Here is a 20,685-nt window from a genome sequence, read left to right as displayed (position 1 = left end):
CCACACTGGTCGCATCACGTGAGTGAGTATTGTAAAATACATTTACACACGTTATTCAATCATTGCTCCAACTCTGCATGCGATGCTAAAATAAAAATAGTTTCTTTTAGAAATAGTTTATTTTAGTCTCTTCTGGCCTCTCCCATCTCATTGGGTTTTAAGAGCATATACCCATGTGCCATCTCATTGGTGTTTAGCAGCATATACGTGCGTGATTGAAAGATGAAGTGACGTCCACACTCCAATCGTTGTAGTAATACACTGTAAAGTTGGTTGCCAACCGCCATATAATGTCCAAAGAAGTGAAAAAGAAGCCTGAGGAAGGAGGAGAGATGACGAGAAAGGAATTCAGTTTACCGTTTTATCTGTGGATTAATTGTCGGAGTAGAGGACTTTGTGCATTTCAGGTAAAATAACAACCCAATGTTTATATTCCAGGACAAAATAGCTAGCAACAGCAAGCTAGCTAGCTACATTGCCATAAACGTTTAATGCTTTTCAACCTGTCCCCAAAGTAATATAACCGGTTCAGAGTTTGTTTTGATATTTCAACCTGCGTGTTCTGATTGCTTCTGGTGTGGGTGAACAAAATCAACGCCCGGTCTGGTCAGCATGTAAACATCCACTGAGCAGTTCAGAGACACCATTCAAATGTGTGCAGACTCGTTAGAACAAGTGATTTCATGAAGTGGGCCACCTACTGGTAGAGTTTGTTTTTTGGATCTATTTAAAAGTTGGTTTGAAAAAGAACTGCATTGCATTACAACACCAACCAGCCAGGCCATAATTTCTTTGTAGATTTACCTTCATGGATATATGTCTTTACTCTTAACTGGTACATGCATACATTTTCATATGGGTATGCCCAGACGGTGTAAGTCAATTGCTTTACCTACTGAGCCACACAGGACCGCATGGGACATGGATGACCCTGGTTTAACCCCCTGACTGAGAGTGGTGTCAAACCAGAAAATTGGAATATCATCTTTATTCATGTTTCTTTTTCTTCGCAATTATCTTCCAGTACAACAAACAAAGCATTTTAATTGACAAGTACAGCGCTAATTTAGGCTACAGTTGGTGCAGACATTCTTTTGCAAGGATTTTTTTTTTAACTGTGACAAATGAAAACAGAATAACACATGTTCACTCTAGTTTACACATCCTTCGTTTTCCATTACATGAACAAAGTCATTGATTTCCAAACATCTTTCCCTGGTCGGACCCTGGATACTGCACTCATCACTTGTGGGCCAGGATTCGATCCATGTCCGCTCACCCAATACGTACTCGAATCTAGACACAAAGACATAGCTCTTAGCAGGGTTTGCAGTCTAGTAGCGTGACAGAAATGTAGTTACAGTTAATGAAATAGCTCATTTATAGCTTTGACAACTTGATGTTAGAGAAACTGTAATCCATGGTTCAGTTTTCTTTAAACAGCCACTACAAACTTTAGCCACTGCTCGCATAAAAAATCATTGAAATTGATGAGAGCATGTAAACATTTTTTGTTTCTCCAAATCACCTGAAATAAGTTGAAAATCAACTCCATATTCGGCTTGATGTTACTTAAAGGTGATTTGGTCATTCAAAAAATAACATGCTCACATCCCCCACATCACTTCCATTGATTGTTAGCTAGCGGTGGCTAAAGTTAGTTGAAGTTTGTAATGGCTGTTTAACGAAAACAGAACCATGGATTACAGTTTTTCCTGGCCCATAGACTGCTTTACGGGTGAGGAACCATCTAACAGCAAGTAGTAAAATACTGAACTACTCCTTGAAAGTGGATGCTGCATGCCATTGTTTGTTTCATCTGATCTACACTTGAAGGGTTAATCAGGAATCTAATTCCAAAATCAGATTTAACATCAGGGTGTAACTTTCAAGCCCAATTTCAGGCTTGCCCAACCCCTTAAAAGAATGCATTCAAATGAGAAGTTGTGGATGGGGGGAATTGCTCACACTTAGCAGTACACTGGCACACTGATAATAAAATGATGTGCATCACAAGCAAATACGGCTCTGAACAGTTAGCTCACAGTGAAATGTGGACTCACATTTATTGCGGGATTATGTTGGGAAGAAAAGTGCAATTATCACCTTGAAAATGAAGACTAGGGGTTCAATTCAATCCCGCATTGCAGTATTTACACAGTAGCTCTTTATAAAAACCTTCAACTACTACCAGGGCGACCCCTCTCACAGGTATATTTTCACAACTAGAAGTGTGTGGGCACAGGATAAATATTGTAAATACATTATTTTTTACTATTTTTCTACATTGTAGAATAATAGTGCAGACATCAACTATGAAATAACACATATGTAATCATGTAGTAACCAAAAAAATGTTAAACAAATCTAAATATATTTTATATATGAGATTCTTCCTTGTAGCCACCCTTTGGCTTAACGGTAGCTTTGCACACTCTTGTTATTCTCTCAACCAGCTTCATGAGGTAGTCACCTGGAATGCATTTCAATTAACAGGTGTGTCTTCTTAAAAGTACATTTATGGAATTTCTTCTTAAGCCAGTCAGTTGTGTTGTGACAAGGTAGGGGGGTATACAGAAGGTAGCCCTATTTGGTAAAAGACCAAGTCCATTTTATGGCAAGAACAGCTCAAATAAGCAAAGAGAAATGACAGTCCATCATTACTTTAAGATATGAAGGTCAGCCAACCCTGAACATTTCAAGAACTTTTAAAGTTTCTTCAAGTGCTGTCCCAAAACCCATCAAGTACTATGATGAAACTGGCTCTCATGAGGACCGCCACAGCAATGGAAGACACAGAGTTACCTCTGCTGCAGAGGACAAGTTCATTAGACTTACCAGCCTCAGAAATTGCAGCCCAAATAAAACAGACATATCTCAACATCAACTGTTCAGACGAGATTGTGTGAATCAGGCCTTCATGGTCGAATTGCTGTAAAGAAACCACTACTAAAGGACACCAATAAGAAGAAGAGACTTGCTTGGGTCAAGAAACACAAGCAATGGACATTAGACTGGTGGAAATGTATCCTTTGGTCTGGAGTCCAAGTTTGAGATTTTTGGTTCCAACTTCATGTCTGTGAGACGCGGAGTGGGTGAACGGATGATCTCCGCATGTGTATTTCCTACCGTAAAGGATGGAGGAGGAAGTGTTATGGTGTGGGAGTGCTTTGCTGGTGACACTGTCACCATGGCCACCACAGCATTCTGCTGCGATACGCCATCCCATCTGGTTTGGGCTTAGTGGGACTATCATTTGTTTTTCAACAGGACAATGACCCAACACACATTCAGGCTGTGTAAGGGCTATTTTACCAAGAAGGGGATTGATGGAGTTCTGCATCGGATGACCTGGCCTCCACATTCCCCCGACTTCAACCTCAGAGCGAAGGAAAAGCAGCCAACAAGTGCTCAGCATATGTGGGAACTCCTTCAAGACTGTTGGAAAAGCATTCCAGGTGAACAACGCGATATGGGGGCTGCTGAGTGGCGTAGCAGTCGAAGGCACTCGTCTCAGTGAATCAAGCCACGTACAAGGTTGTCCTGGAAGAAAACTTGCTTCCTTCTGCTCTGACAATGTTCCCCAACTCTGAGGATTGGTTTTTCCAGCAGGACAATGCTCTGTACCACACAGCCAGGTCAATCAAAGTGTGGATGGAGGACCACCAGATCAAGACACTGTCATAGCCAACCCAATCTCATGACCTGAACCCCATTGAAAACCTCTGGATTGTGATCAAGAGGAAGATGGATGGTCACAACCATCAAACAAAGCCGAGCTGCTTGAATTTTTGTGCCAGGAGTGGAATAAATTCACCCATCATCAATGTGAAAGAATGGTGGAGAGAAATGTCAGTAGTTTATAGAATAAAACTAAAATGTTCATTTTACCCAAACACATACCTATAAATAGTCAAACCAGAGAAACTGATAATTTTACAGTGGTCTCTTTTATTTTTTTCCCAGAGCTGTATATGGATATCTGCCTTATGTGGAATTAGAACCAATAACGTATATAAACCCTGGATTTCTGATGCTATGTATTGGCAATTGAGAGGCTTTGAAGCCACCGGTCGGCCATATTGGCACTCCCAAGTAGGAGCAGTCCACCATAGGAATGAATGGAATTCTATAATATTTCAATTAAATGTTTCAAGGACAAAATTACATGTATTTAAGTATTTTTGTTGTAACATTAGTACTCCAAAACATACTTGAAGGATTTTTTTTTTTTTTCATTTTTAAGTTTAGCTCACATATAATTTAAAAGTATGCATTAAGGTGTCTGTAATATAATACTGTACATGTGTCAAAAAGGAATGTAGACAGTAATAAATGTATTTCTATACCTTCCTAAATATTTTTTTTTACAAATGAGGAGTAGTACCAAGATGGCTGCGCGGTGGCTTCAATACAGTGCCCCTCTTATAGGCTACCTGCCAGGGTGGCAGCGTTAGAGCATTAGGGCCAATACCTGAAAGGTTGCTAGATCAAATCTCCAAGCTGACAAGGTAAAAATCTGTCGTTCTGCCCCTGAAAAAGGCAGTTAACCCACTGTTCATAACTGACTTGCCTAGTTAAATAAAAGGTTAAATTAAAAAAGTTATACATATTGATTAGAGCTCACAACCATTCAACTACAGTATGAGCCAACTGTTTTAGCAGACTGCACCACCAATCTGTCCTTGGTTGGGGAAAAAATACAAGTTGACATGACCACCATTGGCATCTATTTCTTCTTAGGATGTAGCTACAAATATAAATGTATAATCCTCATAGCTTACATGTTTTTTTTGTAACATACATAGATGTGTATGAAACGGTAAACAAAAACTTTAAATTGTTGTTCAATTTTGGGAAATGTGCCTTACTGCCTTTTGAATTTTGTGTAACTTCAGTAGTCTAGTCAAGGATGAATCGGGCAAAATATATTGGCACACTCCAATTACCAAGACCATTACCAAATAAGGCAGGCTTTCACCTGCTTTTATAGAAAGACTTGAGGTGGTACCACCCAGCACATCTAGAAGGGAGGGTATTTCATATGGAACCCCTCCCTTGAGATGGTACCACCCAGCACATCTAGAAGGGAGGGTATTTCATACGGAACCCCTCCTTTGAGATGGTACCACCCAGCACATCTAGAAGGGAGGGTATTTCATATGGAACCCCTCCCTTGAGATGGTACCACCCAGCACATCTAGAAGGGAGGGTATTTCATACGGAACCCCTCCCTTGAGATGGTACCACCCAGCACATCTAGAAGGGAGGGTATTTCATACGGAACCCCTCCCTTGAGATGGTACCACCCAGCACATCTAGAAGGGAGGGTATTTCATACGGAACCCCTCCCTTGAGATAGTACCACCCAGCACATCTAGAAGGGAGGGTATTTCATACGGAACCCCTCCCTTGAGATGGTACCACCCAGCACATCTAGAAGGGAGGGTATTTCATATGGAACCCCTCCCTTGAGATGGCGTGGAGTCACTTTACATTACAATTCCAATGGTACTGCTAGGGGCGAAAAGAGCTAGATTTACTACTAAAATACCTAAATATATCACTTTCGCAACGAACAGTCCAAATGAAGACCAGAATAGACGTGTATATAACTGAGTATATAACTCAGTTATATAACTATAACTGAGCCTAAAACATCTGGTTTTCGTAAAAATAAAAAATAAATCATGAAAGTTGCTCTTTGCAAAAATATGAGTCGTAGGCAAGATTTCTCTTCAAAACTCTTTTGAAACTAGCGTAACGAAATGATGAGACATTTCTTACCTGTCACCATTCTGGATAAGAGCTGCACTGTCTCCCATGAGCAGGTAGCTCTGGCCTTCTTCCAGATCCAGTGCCTTTCTACAGGAGGGGTGGGCCAGGAACAAGCGCTTTTCCCCGTCCAACAGAAGGTCAGTGCCTAAAGAGAAATTGAACATTAACGTTGATCTCATTTCTAAAGAACTTGGTTTTAAACTTTCTGAAAAAAGAGCGGCTTGCAAAACAAAAACATTTTGCATTTGTGTGTAAAACCCATATTGTGTTTCTAGGGAATATTTGGGTCACTCCACGAATACATTGCCTTTTATGTACTTCAGACATTGTGTGTAAATGTTGATAACACTTGATTTACCATTTGGATCACAAATATCTATGCTTTAACTAAACCATGGTAATAATTCCAATAGGAGTGTGTTTTTATTCAAGTAAGGGATTTGTTTTCTCTGAAAATCCCCATTTTTTGGCAACTTTCATGTCATTTTCTCAGGAAAATGTAATCCCACATAACCCCAAGATTTTCACAAGTTTTCACCATCATTGTGAAGCCCTATGTACTTTGTTGCTTTGGGAAAGTCATTTCTGAAGATGTTGACTTATTTCATGTGATTAGGGATTCATTAATATATGTCCATCAGTTTTAAGGTCAACCTGAAGTCTCGTTTTAATCTGGTAAAATTAAGATTTTTTCCAATTAAATATTGAACATTTAATAGTCAAATCAAAGTGTAAAAGCATTTTCAATTTTCTGGTGTTTAATGGTGGAAAACTGAGCACATTGAACATAAGTCAACCCTGTTACCAATCGATAGGTAGGCTAGAAATATTTTAACAAGCTTGCATTCAATTGCCCCTCCCTGTTACACACTACAAGCTTCCATTTCCCCTGTCAGAAGGGAAGTTATGGTTGATTCAAGATGAAATTGTCAACACTGTTACGATCAACCCTGTCACTTTTATATGAATTCCTCTTAATTAAACCTCTTGAGATGGGGAAACACGTTTTTTATGAAGTTGAACAGAATGTGAAAATTTAGGTGAAAAACTCTAAATATATATTTTTGACGAATTACACTACCCAATGGGCACTCTATTCGTGGAATGACACATTGGTGTTAAAGTGAGAGGAGCATTTGAAAATGTTAACAAAATATCAACTGTCACTGTTGATACACATAGTCATCCTCAAAATAATCCAGCAGTGAATGATTATCGTTTGGAAACTCCGGACTAAACATTAAGGACTTATCCTACCTTCTTTGATAATACTTTTTATTTCCATTAGGTATGTATCGGTGTAGGACTCCAGTGTTGCGTTAACCAAGGAGGCTTTGAAAACTGTGAAAAAAAGACAGTCATATGAATAAGTAAAAAGAAACGTCCTCACTGTCAACTGCGTTTCTTTTCAGCAAACTTAACGTGTAAATATTTTTATGAACATAACAAGATTCAACAACTGAGACATAAACTGAACAAGTTCCAGAGACATGTGACTAACAGAAATAGAATAATGTGTCCCTGAACAAAGGGGGGGTCAAACAGTCAAACAGTCAGTATCTGGTGGGCCACCAGTTGCATTAAGTACTGCAGTGCATCTCCTCCTCATGGACTGCACCAGATTTGCCAGTTCTTGCTGTGAGATGTTACCCTACTCTTCCACCAAGGCACCTGCAAGTTGCTGGACATTTCTGGGGGGAATGGCCCTAGCCCTCACCCTCTAATCCAACAGGTACCAGACGTGCTCAATGGGATTGAGAGCCTGGCTCTTCGCTGGCCATGGCAGAACACTGACATTCCTATCTTGCAGGAAATCATGCACAGAACGAGTAGGATGGCTGGTGGCAATGTCATGCTGGAGGCTCATGTCAGGATGAGCCTGCAGGAAGGGTACCACATGATGGAGGAGGATGTCTTCCCTGTAACGCACAGCGTTGAGAATGCCTGCAATGACAACAAGCTCAGTCCGATGATGCTGTGACACACCACCCCAGACCATGATGGACCCTCCACCTCGATAAACGCAAATCCGACCATCACCAGTGGTGAGACAAAACCACGACTCATCAGTGAAGAGCACTTTTTGCCTGGTCCAGCGACGATGGATTTGTGCCCATAGGTGAAGTTGTTGTCAGTGATGTCTGCCTTACAACAGGCCTACAAGCCCTCAGTCCAGCCTCTATCTGCCTATTGTGGACAGTCTGAGCACTGATGGAGGGATTGTGCATTCCTGGTGTAACTTGGGCAGTTGTTGTCGCCATCCTGTACTTGTCCTGCAGGTGTGATGTTCGGATGTACCGATCCTGTGCAGGTGTTGCTACATGTGGTCTGCCACTGCGAGGATGATCAGCTGTCCGACCTGTCTCCCTGTAGCACTGTCTTAGGCGTCTCACAGTACAGACATTGCAATTTATTGCCCTGGCCACATCTGCAGTCCTCATGCCTCCTTGTAGCATGCCGAAGGCACGTTCACACAGATGATCAGAGACCCTGGGCATCTTTCTTTTGGTGTTTTTCAGAGTCAGTAAAAAGGCCTCTTTAGTGTCGTATGTTTTCGTAACTGTGACCTTAATTGCCTACTGTCTGTAAGCTGTTAGTGTCTTAATGACTGTTCCAAAGGTGCATGTTCATTAATTGTTTATGGTCCATTGAACAAGCATGAGAAACAGTGTTTAAACCCTTTACAATGAAGATCTGTGAAGTTATTTGGATTTTTACGAATTATCTTTGAAAAACAGGGTCCTGAAAAGGGGACGTTTCTTTTTTTGCTGAGTTTATAATTTTGTTCACTTTAATTAGACAATTGTGTCCAGTAGGGAGAAAATACAAATATTCCATTGCAAAGCACTTTGCACCATTGTGCCATACTACTGAACACAATTGTCTGTCTCAAAAGACTAGAGACTTACCATAATCCATTCCAGCTTCGCAGGCTTTGTCCAACAATTTCACTTTACTCGTGTCTCCATGTTTCTTCTGGAAGCTACAGCTCTCTATGAAAGAAAGGTCATGTGTGAGAATGAACATGTCAAAGTAACCAGCCAATCTATATAGTGAGGACAGTATTACTTTTGCCATTCAGTATATTAACATTAAGCTGAAATTCAGAACCTGTTTTGTGCAAACATTCCACTCCTTGTACTCTGGAGTGGAATGATGGCAGAAACAGACTGTTACCCAGGCTACATTAACATATTATTGTACAGGCAAAATCATCATTCCATGTGAAAATGCAACATGATATTTTGGACTTTCCTCAACATTGAATGGATGATGGTAAAATAATCAAGAGTAGGGTAAGCTGATCCTATAACTGCAACTACTTTTTTGGCAGCTATTTGGCCACCGAGGCATGGTACCTTCAGCACAACGGCACACATCTTCCTGACAAAGCCTGTTCAGGGTTCCGTCCTTCTTATTTGGGTGGTAGAACTTCACACAGCGGTTCTCTAAAATGACAAAAGTCCCTATTCAAGACAATTTCCTTCTGTGCGTTGGCATTTCTAGTGAATGCATTGTAGTCTATGAGGCACATGTGAGTGTCTGTGCTTACATCAGACCTGGGTTCTAATAGTATCTGTTTTCTTTCAAATACTTTGAGTGTTTGATTGAGCCTGCCTGGAATGCCAAATGGGCAGGGTTTATACTTTTGGGACTATTCCATTTGTTCCATTCCACCAGACAAGCTGAATCAAGCACAGGTTAAGTATTTTAAAGAAATGTGAATTATATTTAAACCAGGTCTGGTTCATATCCCCTCTAAAAAATAATGCATACCTTGAGCATAGTATTCATAAACGGTGACCCCAACAGGTTGAAGCAGACCTACATCTTGTACCTTGTGTATTCTGAACGCCACCTTGTCTGCTAGTTTATTAGAAACCTTAAAGGATACCGGAGATATAGTGAACGTTGAATAATACAATTAAGTTTCGCCATTGTATACATGTCACTGAGAAGAAGAAAGCCATGTCAATACCAGCGTGGCATGTCACAAACAGATACCTGGTCAAGATAGATGATGAGGGAGCCCCTCTCAGACAAATTTTTGTCCATTTCAAACCTCTGAATGTACCTTTCCGTCCCGGTTGACAACTGCAAGCAGAAACACAAGAGTGAACTTTGAACCATTAATGTTTATGGTATTATCCACAAAACAAAACAAAAATCGCAAAATGAAGAAAAACTGTGTACTTAGGCAATGCTGTCTGTTCATGCAGCCTGAAGGTTTAAGAGTATTGCCATAACTACATCAGAGCGGCATTTAAGCAGTTGTAATGGGTTGAAAAATTAGACACTAGAAAAAGAGACATTATTTTGATATTTTTTAAACCAAAAGTTAAGCTGTCTAATTAATGTCGCATTTATCTCCTACAAGCTGTATCTGTAGTTCTACTATCAATCCAATAGATGGCGCTGTTACTCTGTGGCGGTAGTAGTGATAGAAGAAGTTCTGGCTGAGATTCTTCAGAATAAAGAATGCACCAGAACTGCGAACGCAGTAACTTTTGTGTCCAGTTATTGACTACTACAGGTATGTAAAATTATGTATATAAAAATAACATGTTTATAATATCCTCAGTATCAATTCCACCAAAGGTGTAATCACGTGTGAGGCCCAGTGCAGTCACAATTCTTGTGTTTTTGTATTCTATTGCGCAACAGCTGATGAAACTAACATTGTAAACGTGTGAAATAAATTGATCTGTGTTATTCATGATTGTTGCTGGATGAAACAGGACCTTGTAATCAGGTTTTGCAAGACCTCTCCGCCAACAATAACAGCTAGTTTTCAGGATACATATCCCTTCTATTCGGCCCCTCACTCAGACCACTCTCAGACAGTCCTAGCAAAATGATTTATCTGGAATTTTTTGTTGTTGATAAAATGCAAACACTTTTTTTCTTATTTTTGCCTATTTTAATGGAAAACTAAAAGAGTAAGGTACTTAACTGCTAAAAAGGGACTTGTGCAGACAGTATGGTTGCAGAAGAGTATAGACACAATTTAATGGTTTACATAATCTGGTGACACTGAATGTAATGTTTAACAGTTTTATGCATTTTGTCCATATTCTCCCACACTCAGTTGGTTCTATCTGTATCAGAGGATGCTGGTGGGAGGAGCTATAGGAGGACGGGTTCATTGTAATGGCTGGAATGGAATAGTTGGAACGGAGACAAACATGTGGCTTCCATATGTTTGATGTGTTTGACTCCGTTCCATTGATTCCATTCCAGCCATTACAATGAGCCCATCCTAGTATAGCTCCTCCCACCAGCCTCCTCTCATCTGTATGTATAGCTAGCTACATGTTTATATTGTGTGAAATGGAAATATGTAGGACCATACTTGAGAACATTCAGAAAAGTTTCAATTCAAGGTTAAGTTTAAGCACCAGCCAATTAAAATTGTTGACTTAGTGTCACATGATAGAACGCTACATTGTAGCTGGTCCCATCAGATAACCTGGCATACGTTAGCCCTATGCTAACCTCACCAGGTGAGCTAATCGTCCAAAAAGTTGGTGCTCGTTTTAGTAACTGATTAGATTTTGCCGTTTGACTGCTGTTAAGGAAAAGTGTTCTATCACGTCCAACTACATCGCCAATTTGAATGGCCTAATATGGAATTTTAACCGGATATAATCATGTTCACATAGTGAGGATAGCATAGGGCTACATTTTCCAGGTTATGTAATGGAAACAGTTTAAATGTAGCCTTTGATCAAGTGCAACTACGTTAATTAGGGATAGGCGTTCCATCAACGGGACAATTGTAAATCATGTTGCGCCGTGTGTCATGATCTCAGGTTTTAGAGAAACAACAAATATCGGAACATATTCAGTCTTATATCGACTGAAAGCTTAAATTCTTGTTAATATAACTGCACTGTCCAATTTACAGTAGCTATCACTGTGAAAAAATGCCATGCTATTGTTTGAGGAGAGCTCAAAACAACAAACACTTTTTTTCACCACGACAGGTTTGATAAAATCACCTCTGACGGTGAAATGTCTACTTACATTCTGAAATCTTGCTCTGATTTATCATCATAAGGGTCCCCAGAGATAACATGAAGTTTCGTCAGATAAAATCCTTTTTCACATCCTAAAAAGGTCCATATAGCATGCACAATCGATTTTGTATTTCCACTCATTCGATTTGCAAAGAAAGGAATCTGTGAAAATCTAACCCTAAATGTTTTTTCAGCCAGTCAAATTATGTTCATATTTATTCCTTAGAGATCCTAGAATGTAACCAGACTTCATTATATCATCAGGAGTGTAGTATATCCTCTAGGACACCAAATTTGGTCAGAGAGCGACACCTTCATGGCGTGCCGATGACACGGGCGGTCTTCACTTGATTGACTGTAACTTTGTCAAAAGCACCAATCGGGGTCAAGCAAAGCTATCTAGATAGCCAATGAGCTGGGAACCCCCGTATCTGTTGCACAATTTTGCTGCTAACCTTGTGCGACAGCAAACCTTTTCCTTTTGGACAAAAATTGCAAGAATATGGAGAGATATGAAGTTATGAAAACTGGGTGTTTTGCAAATGTTGAACTTACAATATGGCTACTAATACTGGAAAAGCTAAATCAAAGTCCAAGTATACAGATTTGACAATATTCTTGCAGAAAAATGCAAATGTGTCCTTCACGATTTGCCCAAATGTACCTGGGTGACTTCACACTAAATGTCATGTAGCTTGCTCATACTTCAAGTATCAGTCTGAAACGTTGCACATACACTGCTGCCCTCTTATGGACACCATCGGAATTACAACCGGAGTGATGTCTAGATTTGGGACCTCTGTTGCATTTCAAAGATGGTGGTAGAAAACCCCCCCACAAAAAACGGTTGTTTTTTTTCTTTGTATTTTCTTCTACCAGATCTATTGTGTTATTTTCTCCTACATTCAATTCACATTTCCACAAACTTCAGTGTTTCCTTTCAAATGGTATGAGGAATATGCATATCCTTGCTTCATGGCCTGAGCTACAGGCAGTTAGATTTGTGGATGTCATTTTAGGCAAAAATTGAAAAAAAGGGGGCTATCCCTAAGAATTAACCATTTAATTGGCTGATGCTTAATTTTAAACTAAAACTTTAAAAAAAATGTTTGCAAGTATAGACCTAGTTAATTTTACAGGGAAATATCACAATTAGGCCAATGAAAGACTATTAAGGATAAGAGTACATAAAGATCTGCTATCAGATCTGCTATCCATGTTTCTCACAGCAGGAAGATAGTACTGCAGCAACAAGAAATTTGAATTATCATGTGGATTATAACTACTGAACATTTTTGTGTGGTTTGATACATTTTTCTTTAGGGCAAATCAAGTCTGACATGTGGGAACTTTAGAAGCCTTTTTCAACCTCAAAAACAGTACAATTTTGCATTTCTCTGCAACAATGGAGTGATCAAATTAAGATGGCATATCTGCAAGCTGTTTTCCTATGTATGTGAAACAGAAATTGTCCAGCCAAAAGGAGCACTGTGATCTCTCCTCTGACATCCAATGAATCCAGAATACCTGGAGTCGAATCTATCTGCAAGAAGCACAGTCGATACTAATGACCCAGTACCTGACAATACGTTTTCTGGATCCATGCCCGGGCAACAGTACTTCTAGGTCTCAGAAAGGCAGTAGCGATGCACCATAAGCCATCTGCTACATCAACATTTGTTAACTCACCTGTTTCAGATCCTCAACGTCAACTACAAAGCCAGTCAGCAAGCTGATGTCTAAAATGGTCATGGTGGCATTTCTGTCAGATTTAAACCTTGGGAGAGAACAGGAGTGTTCTTAAGAAAGACTTGATTTGATCTGATTTCATTTTTGCATATATTGTGTTTCCTTTTCTTCACTGGATAAGAATACAATCTAACAATAATATTGGCCTAAGACAAAGTATGATGGTGATTATAGTATTGCCCGAGTAATCAGGTTTTTCTTTTACTTACAACACGTCAATGTGGAGCATATATGTCTCTTGGGCTCCGTTGAGTGCAACTTTAAAGACAAGAAATGTAATTTTGAAGGTAGATTTAGCAATACGACATCATCGTACACAGTGGGGCCACTTCAGTCATGCAGATATCAACAACCACCAAACTAGTAGCTCTTTTCCACATTTCAATGAATAAAACAAAACAAACAAAACGTCAGTTATCACTGTTGAGTGGCAACAAGTTCAAATACAATAGCCACGACAAGTAGCCTACCATTAGCCTGCTTTATTAGTTCCACATCAAGCACAAAGTTTTTGCAGTCTTGGTTCTTCTCTATGGGCATGGCATAGTATATGGTTGTAACCTTGACATGGATAGGCAAGGAGAGGGTTGGTGTTACTTGGTTATCCCTGGGTACTAATTTTATCTTTATGTTATCAATCAAATGTCTTCACACACTAATTAGGCTAATTTAAATCCAGTGCAATTTAACCCCCCCTTCCTTCTTACCAATAATTCCCCAAGACCAGTTCCTTTGGCAGTTACTGTGAAGTTATCATGCAGCTGGACCTATACAGAATACAAACTTTCATTTCAGACCTGCCTAACAGACAATATAGACTTCCTCTGTCTCTCACTAATATCAACTATTCTCTTAATTCACGTTCTCTATCTAACATACATTTCTCCTTCCCCCCTCTGTGATGCAGGTTGCCTTGTTCCTTTCCTCAGGGAACCATGTTCACACCACAACATTCTGACTGAGAAATGTGATTCGAGTGACTCAAAAGTTTGTCTCGACTGTGTTCTAGGCTCATGGACAATAGGTTTGCACTTCTCACGTGTTACAAAGAGACTTATGTGTGCATACGTCCTTACCTTGTCGGTGCGTGTGAGTAAGGCGGTACTCTTGCTAAATGACCACTTGACGACTTCAGATCTCCCTGAGATATCAATGTCCACATTCAGATCAATGTCTTTTACTTTTCCTGCTTTCGCCATGTACTCTGCCACAGCCTGGAACACCATGATAGTGGACTGTTTTGGAAGAAACAGAAGGAGGGTGTTGAATGTGTACCAAGCCTGTATACAGTTGGGTCCGGAATTAATGACACCCTTGATAAAGACTAGCAATAATGATGTATAAAATAAATAATTCAAATAATGAGCTATATTGTATCCTGCAAAAAAATCCCAGTCATGTAAAATCGATAGATTAAGGCCTAAATGAATTTATTTCAATTGACTGATTTCCTTCTGTGAACTGTAACTCAGTAAAATCCTGTCTAATAGAATTAAGAGTCTAATAGAATTGCTCAGAGAAAGATATATTTTTTTACAAGTAGTACTTTATTTTCTGAAAAGGTAGGGGTCAAAATGATTGACACCCCTAAAGATTCATATACATAAAGTTTAGTATTTGGTCCCATATTCCTAGTACACTACAACCTTGTTGGAACCATGTTCAGTTAGTTTTGGTTGTGTTTCAGATTCTTTTGTGCCTAATTGAAATGAATGGTAGATAATGTATTGTGTTATTTTGGAGTCACTTTTATTGTAAATAATAATAGAATATGTTTCTAAACACTTCTACATAAATAGGGATGCTACCGTGATTACGGATAATCCTGGATGAATCATGAATGACGATGAGTGAGAAAGTTACAAAGGGTCGAAGATCATACCCTCAAGACATGCTAACCTCCCGTTTGGACCCTTACCTTTTTGAGAAAAAAATTTATACTTCAACAAAATCTCTTTCTCTGAGCTATTGTATTAGTATAAAATAACGTAATTTCCAAAACATTTTGAGAATACAATATTACTCAGTATTTGAATTATTTATTTTACAGTCATTATTGCTCAGCTTTACCAAGGGTGTCAATCATTTTAGACCTCACTGTATGTGGCTCTTGAGTGTTGTTTGTTATATCCTAAATGCAGATTTCTATCACATGATGCATCCCCACAAGGCATATTTCCTTATATTGAATTATAATGTTGCATGATCCCGAAGCAGCCTGTTTCAAACGATGTATGGACATTAGCCCGTCTTAGCCAAGGTTAGTTAGCCATCCTGTTTGCCCTTGTTGGATGCTTGATGTCACGTGTTACATGGGTCTGGCTGTACCTGAGTGGATGATTCACCTCCTCTTTGAAAACCCTGGCTTTTGAGCCACCTAACGATGGGACCAGCTTCCTCGAAGGCACCGGCCTTCACCAGGGCCAAGAGGGCGTAAGCTGTGGCCTCCAGAGTGAGAAGGTGGTTCTCTGAAACAGGCCAGTGGGTCCGGTCTGTGTGGGAAACACAAACATTATTTATAATTAACAAAAACCAAACTGTACAAAAACATCTGCTACACTGGCAAAATGTAGCTTTTTGATGCAGAGAGTATCGGGCTATAAAAGTAAAAAATGGGTTAGGCTACATAATACTGTCCATAGGGTTCAATTACTCAATATTTCCTACTATAAAGGAGGATTTATACTGTCACCTGTAGATGAGTGTTTGAATAGGATAGACTGGTTGAGCTTGCCCTCGTTAGCCAGGGCGTATGAGGTCAAAGCCACTGAATAAGGGTTGGTCAGGTGTTGATTCCGAAATTCTAGGTATTGCTTAGCCTTTTCAATGCTCTCTGGCAGGTTCTGGAGGGAGAGGAAGAGAGGCAATTGCTAACTTCTTTAAGTATCCTAAAAGGCATTCAAAAACGACTCAATGCCTTTGTTATTTGAATATGCATGGCCATAGAAAACATGGGTATGAGAGAAGTAATAGGAGGACATGAGAATGTGTAAATTCCACTTACCCTGATACCATCGTTCTTTATGCAAATTGTGTGTGCTTCCTGCATGGTTATGAGCACAAATGCTGTCAAGGTGTCATCCACGTCTTTCCCCAGTACATCTCCCTGTAGATTGGCACAGACAGAAATAACCATATCTACGTTGGTATCTGGGTTTTTTGTTTAATATTTTACATTCTCAATATTTTACAGACTCAAAAACTCAAGATACAACTTAGAAATACACTGAACAAAAATATAAAGGCAACATGTAAAGTGTTGGTCCCATGTTTCATGAGCTGAAATAAAAGATCCCTGAAATGTTGCATTATTTTTCTCAAATTTTGTGCGCAAATTTTACATTCTTGTTAGTGAGCATTTCTCCTTCGCCAAGATAATCCACCTGACAGGTGTGGCATATCAAGAAGCTGATTAAACAGCATGATCCTTACACAGGTGCACCTTGTGATGGGGACAATATAAGACCACTAAAATGTTCCGTTTTGTCACACAACACAATGCCACAGATCTTTTTTTGAGTGAGCATGCAATTGGCATGCTGACTGCAGGAATGTCCATCGGAGAATTGAATGTTAATTTCTCTACCATAAGCTGCCTCCAACTTTGCTTTAGAGAATTTATCAGCACATCCAACAGGCCTCACAACCGCAGACCACGTATATTGCGTCATATGGGCGAGCGGTTTGCTGATGTCAACATTGTGAACATGGTGGTTATGGTATGGGCAGGCATAAGCTATGGACAACGAACACAATTGCATTTTATCAATGGACATTTAAATGCACAGAGATACCGTGACGAAATCCTGAGGCCCATTGTCGTGCCCTTCATCCGCCGCCATCACCTTATGTTTCAGCATGATAATGCAAGGCCCCATGGTGCAAGATTCTGTACACAATTCCTGAAAGCTGAAAATGTCCCAGTTCTTCCATGGCCTGTATACCAGAAATGTCACTCATTGAGCATGTTTGGGATGCTCTGGGTCGACGTGTATGGCAGCGTGTTCCAGTTCCCGCCAATATCCAGCAACTTCACACAGCCATTGAAGAGGAGTGGGACAATATTCCACAGGCCACAATCAACAGCCTGATCAACTCTTTGTGAAGGAGATGTGTCACGGTGAGGAAAAGAGTGGTCACACCAGATACTGACTGGTTTTCTGATCCACACCCGTAACTTTTATTTTAAGGTATCTGTGACCAGATGCAGACGCATATCTGCATTCCTAGTCATGTCAAATCCATAGATTAGGGCCTGATTTATTTATTTCAATTGACTGATTCCTTATATGAAACCTAACTCAGTAAAATCTTTTAAATTCTTGCATTTGTGTTTATATTTTGTTCAGTATTTCTTTTATAATTCTTGTTACATTTACATGGATACTCTGAACATAAGAGATCATTCCTGTAAGGCAATGGTAATGATAATATTGTCACGGGTAGGAGTGCGATGTATTAGTCTTAGAGAAATCAGTTTTGCAAAATAATATGATTAATACAATTAAATAAATTAAATATGAAATAGTTTAATAAATGTATTTAATAAAATTTCTGCCAGCAACACAAACAGTACCATCATGGTGGGATGTAGGAGTTTGCCAGTTTCCTCGAAAATGCCATTGGGTCGCTGTCTTTTCATGACAAGCCACTTGACTGCACTGCACAGGACATCTCCCGAAATAACGATTAAAGGGTTTGCCATGGCAAATACCTTAGCAACATAAGCTGTCAACCTAGATGGAAGGATGAGATGTAGGTACAGTTAGGTATAATTTACCCTGCCATGAATGAAATGTCAACTTGTACAGTGCCTTCAGAAAGTATTCACACCCCTTGACTTTTCCCATGGGGGGGGGGGGGGGGGGGGGGGGGGGTCACTTGTCTACACACAATACCCCATAATGTAAAAGTGAAATTATGTTTTACTTTTTTACATTAGTTTTTATTTTTTACTAATGAATAAAAAACTGAAAGTTGAAACATCTTTAAAGTGGATTCCTCAAAGTGTAAGCTGCTTCTGGTCTTTTCTCACCATTACGAGGTCCTATTGTCTTAAGTCAACATATACAGTGTCCTCCTGAATTATTAGCACCCTAGGTAAATATGAACCAAAAAGCCTGCGAATAATGTCTTTGTTGTTTATCAGCTTAATCTTACACCAAAATATCATATGAATCTAACCTTTTTGAGTTAAAAAAATATCAAAAATCAATAAATCATCATCAAGAAATAATACTTTTATTCAAAAACATGCAATTATTGGCACCCCTGCATTTAGTCCTTTGTGCACCCTTCCTTTGTCAATATAACAGCTATGAGTTGTCTTCTATAATGTTTGATGAGGTGGGAGAACATAGGATGGGATTTGAGACCATTCCTCCATAGAAAAACTCTCCAAAACTCTCCAGAGTCCATGGTCCTCACTTGTGGACTCTCCTCTTCAGCTCACCCCACAGGTTTTCAATGGGGTTTAGGTCAGGGGACTGGGATGGCCATTGCAAAAGCTTAATTCTATGGTCAGTGAACCATTTTTGTGTGGATTTGGAGGTATGCTTTGGATCATTGTCCTGCTGGTAGATCCAACGACGACCAAGTTTTAGACTCCTGGCAGAGGCAGACAGTTTTGGGATTAAAATCTCCTGGTACATGATGGAGTCCATGATGCCATGTCTCCTAACAAGGTTCCCAGGGCCTCTGGAAGTCAAACAGTCTCACAACATCACAGATCCACCACTATACATCACAGTGCGGATTAGGTTCTTTTCTGCATGACCGTGACTCTTTTTACACCAAACCCACCTCTGGCGTTTGTTGCCAAAAAGCTCTACTTTACTCTCATTTGACCATAGAGCCTGGTTCCAATCAAAACTGGTTCCAATGACATTTAGCAAACTCCAGGTGCTTAAATTTGTGGTTTGGTGACAGCAGGGGCGTTCTTCTGGCAACCCTTACAAATAATTTGTTGGCATGAAGGTGGCGTCTAATTGTAGTTTTGGAGACTTGGTGACCCCAAGATGAAACCAACTTCTACAATTCTCCAACTGTGATCTTTGGAGATAGTTCAAGTGGCACAACAATCTTTCTCACTGTGCGTGGGGGCAAAATACACTTGCGTCCTCTTCCAGGCAGGTTCATCACAGATCCAGTTGTTTTACATTTCTTAATTATTGCTCTAATAGTGGAGATGGGTATTTTCAGGCATTTAGCTATCTATTTTATAGCCATTGCCTTATTTGTTAAAACTTCTTATGGCTGCAGGGGCAGTATTGAGTAGCTTGGATGAAAGGTGCCCAGAGTAAACGGCCTGCTCCTCAGTCTCAGGTGCTAATATATGCATATTTATTATTAGTATTGGATAGAAAACACTCTGAAGTTTCTACAACTGTTTGAATGATGTCTGTGAGTATAACAGAACTCATATGGCAGGCAAAAACCTGAGAAGAAATCCAAACAGGAAGTGAGAAATGTGAGGTTGGTCGATTTTCAACCCAGCCCCTATTGAATTCACAGTGGGATATGGATGAAGTTGCACTTCCTTGGGATCCAGTAGATGTCAACCGTCTTTAGAAACTTGAATGAGGCTTCTACTGTGTTGTGGGGCTGAATGGGAGCTGAATGAGTCAGGTTACTGGCAGAGAGCCATTTCCTGGTCATGCGCATTTCACATGATAGCGACCTGCGTTCCATGGCTTCTCTACACACAAAGGAATTCTCCGGTTGGAACATTATTGAAGATTTATGATAAAAACATCCTTAAGATTGATTCTATACTTAGTTTGACATGTTTCTAAGACCTGTAATATAACTTTTTGAAGTTTTTGTCCGAAGTTATGCTGGACCTGCACGAGCGTTTGGATTTGTATACCTAACAAAAGTAGCTACTAACAAAAGTAGCTACTTGGAAATAAATAATGGACATTATCGAACAAATCAAGCATTTATTGTGGAACTAGGATTCCTGGGAGTGCATTCTGATGACGATCATCAAAGGTAAGGGAATATGTATAATGTTATTTCTGGTTTCTGTTGACTCCCACATTACGGATAATTTTATTTATTTTCTGAGCGCCGTCTCAGATTATTGCATGGTTTGCTTTTTCCATAAAGTTTTTTTGAAATCTGACACAGCGGTTGC

At 39.7% G+C, this 20,685-nt stretch overlaps 1 protein-coding gene across 1 annotated transcript in view; it reads right to left on the bottom strand.

Moving 5' to 3' along the window:
* Nucleotides 1–969: 969 nt before the first annotated feature.
* The window catches only part of LOC109889906 (complement C3), a 61,090-nt gene continuing 41,374 nt past the window's right edge, over nt 970–20,685 (bottom strand). The window contains exons 26-41 of the mRNA XM_020481725.2: nt 18,124–18,283; nt 16,552–16,653; nt 16,240–16,390; nt 15,876–16,039; nt 14,624–14,782; nt 14,255–14,314; nt 14,018–14,108; nt 13,757–13,805; nt 13,488–13,575; nt 9,784–9,873; nt 9,556–9,661; nt 9,138–9,227; nt 8,688–8,771; nt 7,036–7,119; nt 5,788–5,923; nt 970–1,296 (exon numbers count right to left, since the gene is read on the bottom strand). Of these exons, the coding sequence (XP_020337314.1) occupies nt 1,152–1,296; nt 5,788–5,923; nt 7,036–7,119; nt 8,688–8,771; nt 9,138–9,227; nt 9,556–9,661; nt 9,784–9,873; nt 13,488–13,575; nt 13,757–13,805; nt 14,018–14,108; nt 14,255–14,314; nt 14,624–14,782; nt 15,876–16,039; nt 16,240–16,390; nt 16,552–16,653; nt 18,124–18,283 (1,759 nt within the window). The 3' untranslated portion in view covers nt 970–1,151. The remainder of the gene's footprint in view (nt 1,297–5,787; nt 5,924–7,035; nt 7,120–8,687; nt 8,772–9,137; nt 9,228–9,555; nt 9,662–9,783; nt 9,874–13,487; nt 13,576–13,756; nt 13,806–14,017; nt 14,109–14,254; nt 14,315–14,623; nt 14,783–15,875; nt 16,040–16,239; nt 16,391–16,551; nt 16,654–18,123; nt 18,284–20,685) is intronic.

Source organism: Oncorhynchus kisutch, linkage group LG1 (genome assembly GCF_002021735.2).
Source record: "Oncorhynchus kisutch isolate 150728-3 linkage group LG1, Okis_V2, whole genome shotgun sequence".
Taxonomy (NCBI): Eukaryota; Metazoa; Chordata; class Actinopteri; order Salmoniformes; family Salmonidae; genus Oncorhynchus; species Oncorhynchus kisutch.
The sequence above is the reverse complement of the archived record's forward strand: the minus strand, read 5'-3'. Positions and strand labels throughout refer to the sequence as shown.